Source organism: Dreissena polymorpha, chromosome 1 (genome assembly GCF_020536995.1).
Source record: "Dreissena polymorpha isolate Duluth1 chromosome 1, UMN_Dpol_1.0, whole genome shotgun sequence".
In the NCBI taxonomy this organism is placed as follows: Eukaryota; Metazoa; Mollusca; class Bivalvia; order Myida; family Dreissenidae; genus Dreissena; species Dreissena polymorpha.
In genome coordinates this window covers 25,601,342-25,608,358 of record NC_068355.1, presented here as the reverse complement: position 1 = coordinate 25,608,358, position 7,017 = coordinate 25,601,342, and the positions used below count along the sequence as shown (strand labels likewise).

Here is a 7,017-nt window from a genome sequence, read left to right as displayed (position 1 = left end):
AGAACGACATACAGTGATGGAACAGTTTAAAGAAAAATAGAAACGTTCGTAACTTCGTTATATGTACTGCGATAAATCTCTGAAAACGACTTACAGTTCCGTTAGATTAGGCCATTGTTTTAAGGCATCGTCGGGTAAGGATGCGATCGTGTTGTTCGATAAATTCCTAGAAAAACAAAATCAACTGTAAAACAAAAGTGGTGATGGTGATGGTGATGGTTGTGGTGGTGGTGGCGGCTGTGGCAGCGGTGGCGGCGGTGGCGGCGGCAGCAGTGGCGGTGGCTGCGGTGGCGGAGGTGCTGGTTTCTGCGGTGGCGGCGGTGAAGTCGGTGGTGTCGGTGGTGGCGGCGGCGATTGCGGCGGCGGTGGCGGTGCCGTTGGCGGTTGTGGCGGCGGTGGCTGTGGCGGCGGCGGTTGCGGTGGCGGTGGCGTCGGTGGTGGCGGTTGTGTTGGCGGTGGCGGTGGTGGTGTTTTTGGTGGTGATGGTGGTGGTGGTGGTGGTGGTTGTGGTGGTGGTGGTGGTGGTGATGGTGGTGGTGGTGATGGTGGTGTTTGTTATGTTAAGGGAAATTATTTGACTAATATTAACTTAACATTCAAATTGTCTTTCAGAATATTTGTAACTCTAAGTGTTACGGTAACTATTGCAAATGTATCGATTTTATGTCTGTAAATCGATACGAATGGTATCTGTATGACACCGTTATAGAGAGAAACAGGCAAGAGGCATATATATGTAACACATAAATCAGTAAAACCTTGTTCCGGTACTTACAAGTACAAGAAGGTAGCGTTGAATAAAGAAAGGGGTATGGTCGATAGTAGTTGTCCGCTGCATACTACCCGATGTCCATCGCAATAACACTTTTCTGGGCACTGGCCCCTCGAGACATCCGTCCACAGCGAAACAATCATCGCCAACATGCACCAGAGGTACGTAAACATCATAGTCGGAGGTATTATCTAAAGAAAATCAGTATTGCGATGTTTCAGATGTTACCAATATTTTCAATTATCTCCACTAGTATGGTCAGCTTATTTACACAAATATTTACTTTCGGTTCAAACTGTATGTATAGTTACGATAATTTCATCATGGATTATAAATTACATTCACGCAATAATGGATAAGAAAATAAAGGTACTGAGCACTTTTTTTTTGTTTATTTAAAGATTTAAGCACATGTGACCAGTTAAAGCAATAACTAACTTGTTTCCAATGATGCAGCGTCTCCACTTGTAAGTGTACATGAAGTGCGAACATATAAATTGGGCAATAAAGTTTATTATTGCATAAACTAAATCTATAATGCCCTCAGGCGGGGCGCAGAAACATGGCAAAAGGAGGGCTTGAACGGGAGAAATCGTGTATAAACAATGCGATTCACGTGCTGTTTAAGCCCTGTTATGTGTTTTTTTTCATATCAATAAACTGGTCCATGCGCAGTAACTTCCCATTTTTTCATTGGAATTCGGATTCAATAAAGTTATTATGAACTTTGTTAATAACTTCAGCCTTTGACGACTTTTTAAGCATAAATTGGGAACTGAATAAGCATCAGTTTCCTTATGCATGCAGGGATAAAGGCAATGAATATTTCAATTCACTTTTCAAATTATGCCATCTGCACTCTCTTGACAACAGCTTTATTTATTGCCAACGTCAATGAAGTTAATGTTATTTACTCGACACTTTCAAAAGACTATGGTGTAAATGTTTATGTACCTTTAACGTTCCTCCAGTATGCCTGAAATACTTCAGTGGCAGTATTAATTTTTAGAAAATTTAGTTCAACGAAATAAGATAGACCTGAACGGAAGAAACATGTATGAAAACAATGACTTATTCTGACGATATAAGTATACGTCACGACCAGTAAATTCCAAAATAATTCAAAATTTCTTGCTTTGCGCGGCTGCATTTCAACTATGCATTAATGCAGTGTTTAAACACATTTTAAATTGATAACTGCCTATCAGAAGGTAAAGCCTCGTCATTTCTGATGATGACCGAGTGAGGTATATGTAAAACAAAACCTTGAACTGTATGGCGTCATATGAAATAATCGAATCATTTTGTTGATGGCGAATGAACAAGTCATATTGTTTTCAATGTTATTTTAATTTATTTTGGTATGTGTGGTTTGTTTATGTAATAATAGCGAAACTACACATTTGCTCGGACATGATCATCAACGGGCGCTCTCAAAATCCGTTCCTGCCCGAGTGCTGCGCAACCGGGAAGGAACGGATTTTTTGTGCGCCCGCAAATGCTCATGCCCTCGAAAACGTGTATTATCCCTATAAACAAAAATATTTAAAATATGTATCAAGTTTAGTACGAGGTTGAGCAGGACTAAGTGGAAATACGAAAAACAGTAATGGAAGAAGGAATTCGACAACAGCAAATATGGTTGCCTGTTTCCAGTAATTAGGAGAAGATATATCGTTGGTAATTGAGAATAAGACGTATGTTATTCTCAAGTTCTATGTTTCAACACACAAATAGTATGTTGTTTATTGTAAGACACGGTTTATTTCCAAAACATATTATTCCAAAGAAATATGTAGTGCTGACTAAGTAGAACGAAAAGGTTGACAGTTTCAATTTTTAGACACGAGCATAGAGGACTTTTTACTAGTGCTTATCGGAATAGGTCGTTATTTAAAAAGTTGAACTGAAAGCAAAATCTTGTCAACTTCAAAGTGTGAATCTATCAACCTCTTAAACATTAAAAAAAAACGTTTGCATCGTTAAGTTATCTTGTGGAGTTGAACTAGTACGTAATTGTAAAGTAATACATAACTGCCAACGGAAAAACATTTCGAAACATAAATTTCGCAAACACAAGTATCATTTTTCTTGCAGATTGGCCTCTTTGACATAAATCATGCTATAAAAGTTTTATTTTATTAACAATTGATTATTGTTGATTACAAAATGCTTTTTTCACTATGAACTGTATTAGCAAAGTTGGTGTTCCCAAGGGATTTTTTCTGTTTCCCATGGGATTTTTTGTTTTTCCCATGTTTTTTTATTACAGTAAAATATATCGAATGGGATTTTTAAAAAAGAGTCGTTATGTGCTATGCTATCGATATTAAGCAGTGTAAAAGCATTTGTGCTCATGTTCGTTTAATTTTATTTGATTCTTAAAATCCCATTGTTAATCGGAACAATCCCATGGGATTGTTTTTCTTATTTTGAGATGTAGGTTGTAAAAATATACAAAAATATCATGGGATTTTTTTTATCAATGGGATTTTTTGTCAAAAAGGATTTTCTCCCCGTGGAATTTTTTTCCATTGGGATTTTTCACACGTTCTTAAGTCGGATAAAATGTTATAAATGCGATAACGATGATAATGATAACCAAAACGCTGAAAGCACTGAAGTTGTTCGATATTGCATAATTAAAGACGCAACTCATTTTTCAAAATTAATCGCAAGTTTGAAATGAAAACAATCCATTCAAATTTATAAAGAGTGTGTCTTAAAGCACGGGTCGAGATGTGTGTTCAATTTTTATCATCCTATTAATTTTATAGAGATAACTTAGACAAAATAACAACAACGTGGTCCTTTTTCGACGTTCTGAAAGCATAGATTGTATGATTAAAATGGTAATGAGAACTGAATATAATGGAAATTTCCAATCACAATCATATTAAATATATATTGTTGGACTATCGAATAACTATCTCACTAAGAATATAATTTTATGATGGAAATTCCCTGTACACAACTTTTGATTTGTGACACCATATACAAATTCAAAATATGCAATAAGATTATTGATGAAAATAAATCAAAAAATAAATCTGCGAGCAGTACTTTTTACTCACGAATTATGTAGTCATAAAGATAGCCGTTTGAACCGTACTTTATTGTTTATGCATTACTTGTTACCCTATCAGTTCACACGTTGTCAACAACTCTGATCTTAACATGGGTATAGAGCACTAATGCGCTTTTTCGGCGAAGCTGTTTTACCCAGCTTTTCAACTTAGATGACTTTTACATAACGTCAGCATGAATATATTCGAATATTCCATAGGCTGACTCGAGATAAAACCTCTGAACTTTGGCAACATCACTGTGTCTGTGCTCAGCGCAAAGGATGCAACACTGTTCAGTGTAAGGAATTCCGGATTACTCTCTGTATGTTCAAACGACACAAAAGTTACAATTGCGTGTTAAAACCTCGCAGAATTTCAGGGTCAATACTCGTTCATTGTATCGTTCAGGAAATATATAATTCAATATCGACAGTTTTGCTTTTAATATGAGAAAGCAAACGTTACCGAAATAGTATAGTGTTGCGATAAGAGGCAAATCGTTTAATAACCCAACCACAAATGATTGCCGTACTCGGTCAGCACGTCTAGAAATCGTTCCTGAACGCCTGAATTTGCTGCCTTTATTTAAAGTTTGCTATTTTGAATTCAATTTTGTATTGAAAAGCATTGTGCTGAAATGTGCCATTTACAATTCGCCATGAGATTTGTATTGACCCTCGATCTTATTCCATATGCGCCCATCACATATATAGCCCACACAGCCTGCGCATCTCTCAGCCTGGTTCGGAGATACATAATGAGACCATAACACATTAGTGGTTTTAAAGCGAACAGCATCGCCTCTGACCAGACTGAATACAAAAGATCGCCGCTATCTGTTGAGAACAAAATAACGTTTGCTAGATATATCAAATTTAACCCCGATATAGAAGCATGCACTATGAACGAGGTTACGAAACATCACGCTATACTTGATCATCAGCAGAAGTTTTATTTTCCCGCATCTATTAATAGCCTCATATTACGAATGACTTTTGTAGAGCAAAAATACTACGTCATTAAGACGCAGCAGATAGTGGACTATTTTAATCATTCATAAACATTCTCTTCCGCGACACGTATAATACAAACATTGTTTATTGATTTATTGCTATATACGCTCCGTTAAACAATAGTCCATTTAACAAGATATTCACATTTTGTTTTGATTTGTGAATGAATATAGTTGAAGAACTCAAACCTCTTGCATAAAGTATACACCTCTTTCTTGCGCGGATGCGGCAGATGCGGCAGTTATCAGGTTTATCGTAGTTAAGAGCTAACTGACTTGAAATTTTTGGTCCGTAAAGTTTCGTCCCAGATTAGCATGTGCTGTCAGCATAGGCTTATCAGGGCCGCATTGATTGGATTTTCATTTAGAAGAGATTATCTTTAAACGAACAATTCCAAAAAAGCGGAAAGTGGCGTCCCTGAATAGCAATTCTGGAACGACACTGTACGCACATGCTTGACGCCCCGTTTTCCCAGAGCGAGGCTCCAATTGATTAAGACTGCAGCTGATAAAATCTCCTGCAATATTGTGCAACTTTGTAAGATGATAAGTGATAAAAACTCGTTCATCAAGGATATTTCTGTTCGAAATAAACTTAATGTAGCAAAGCCTAAATTTCAATTTCAGACGAAGACCCCTTTCGTAAATTGGAATCGACTTTGCGAAATTGGACTGGAAGTGACAGAAGGAATCAGATGGTCAAAACTTTTTAACTGCCGGTAAGGGCAAAATAGTGCACCGGATAAGATAGGCATAAACAATTACGTATGACTTAATTAGTTAGAAAAACTGTGTATGAACAACTTGCTGCAGTAGTGGAGTTTTAAAGCTCACCGTATTTTTAAACATAAACAGATTGTCGCCATCCTACAAATGCATACTGTTAAAATGCTTCCTAAAATAATTGATGCGCCATAAACTATTCGCACGACTCGTATACAAAACTTATACACTATTTTCAAAATATAAAAGAAAAGAATACTACTTTTCATAATAAAATACTTAAACAAACATATAAATTCGTACCAAATCTGGTAGGATTTTCTTGTGATGGCAGAGATTTTTGTGAAAGCAACGAGCGTTCTGTATAGAGATTGACACCAGAATGGATTTTTAATACTTTTTACATATAATAGAAATCATCGCAGAATATTTGTATTAGCCCAGACATGCTTTTAAAGGGGTCTTTTCAAAGTGGTTGGCAGATACTGAAGTTAGTCATTAAATTCTTTTTAATGATAAATGTCAACCTCATTACCAATAGCCGAGCATTTTTATTCTATACGAGTATCACGTTTAGTCTCATTTTAGTTATGGAGTGACATTAAAATTTTAAATAGCTTATGCGTAATGTAGAACTACGAAATACGGAAAGAGTGTGAATTTCATTTGTAGAGTCCGATTTTAGATATCGGCATTGCCAGAGCGTATAGTAATCATTACAATCAGATAAGACAATGACTTGATCTAAATTTGAAAACATTTTAAGAGAATACAGTAAGATTAGCATACTTGTATTTATAAAACAATAACGTGAAATGGTGTTTAGCCGGTCATGGATATTTCTTCTTTACTTCATATAATCCCGTTGATTTTATATAAATATATTAGATATTCATTTAAAACTTTTTGCATCAAGCTGAGCTTTTAAAACGCGTTGGCTCTTAATATTTATTTAAAGAGAACTACATGTTTAGACATGCAAATACAAATACATGCTTAAGAGCATTATTTAGCCAACTTAAGAATCGATTTAACAACGAAACGTTGCACTCATTTTTAGCTCACCTGAGCACAACATGGTGAGCTTTTGTCATCGCCTTTTGTCCGTCGTCCGTCGTGCGTTGTCCGTTGTCAACATGTTCCTTTTTTACATTCTAGTGGCCACATTTATTTCAGATGTTAATGAAATTTGGTCAGAAGATTTGTGGCAATAATATCTCGGCTTAGTTCGAAACTGAGTCATGTGAAGTACACAAAAACTAGGTCACTTGATCAAATTAAAGAAAAAGTTTGTTTAGATTATAGAGGGCACATTTATGGTCAAATCTTCACGAAACTTTCTCAGAACATGTTTCCCAATAATATATCAAGCGAGTTTAAAAGTGGGTCACGTGGGGTCATTAACTACGGTGCTTGTTCAAATTACAGAAAACGTTATTTAA

The 7,017-nt window shown here is 36.2% G+C and overlaps 1 protein-coding gene across 1 annotated transcript in view; it reads left to right on the top strand.

Moving 5' to 3' along the window:
• The first annotated feature begins 203 nt into the window (after positions 1–203).
• LOC127854172 (glutamic acid-rich protein-like) overlaps positions 204–7,017 on the top strand; it is a 26,096-nt gene continuing 19,282 nt past the window's right edge. The window contains exon 1 of the mRNA XM_052389480.1: positions 204–461. Coding sequence (XP_052245440.1) covers positions 204–461 — 258 coding nt within the window. The remainder of the gene's footprint in view (positions 462–7,017) is intronic.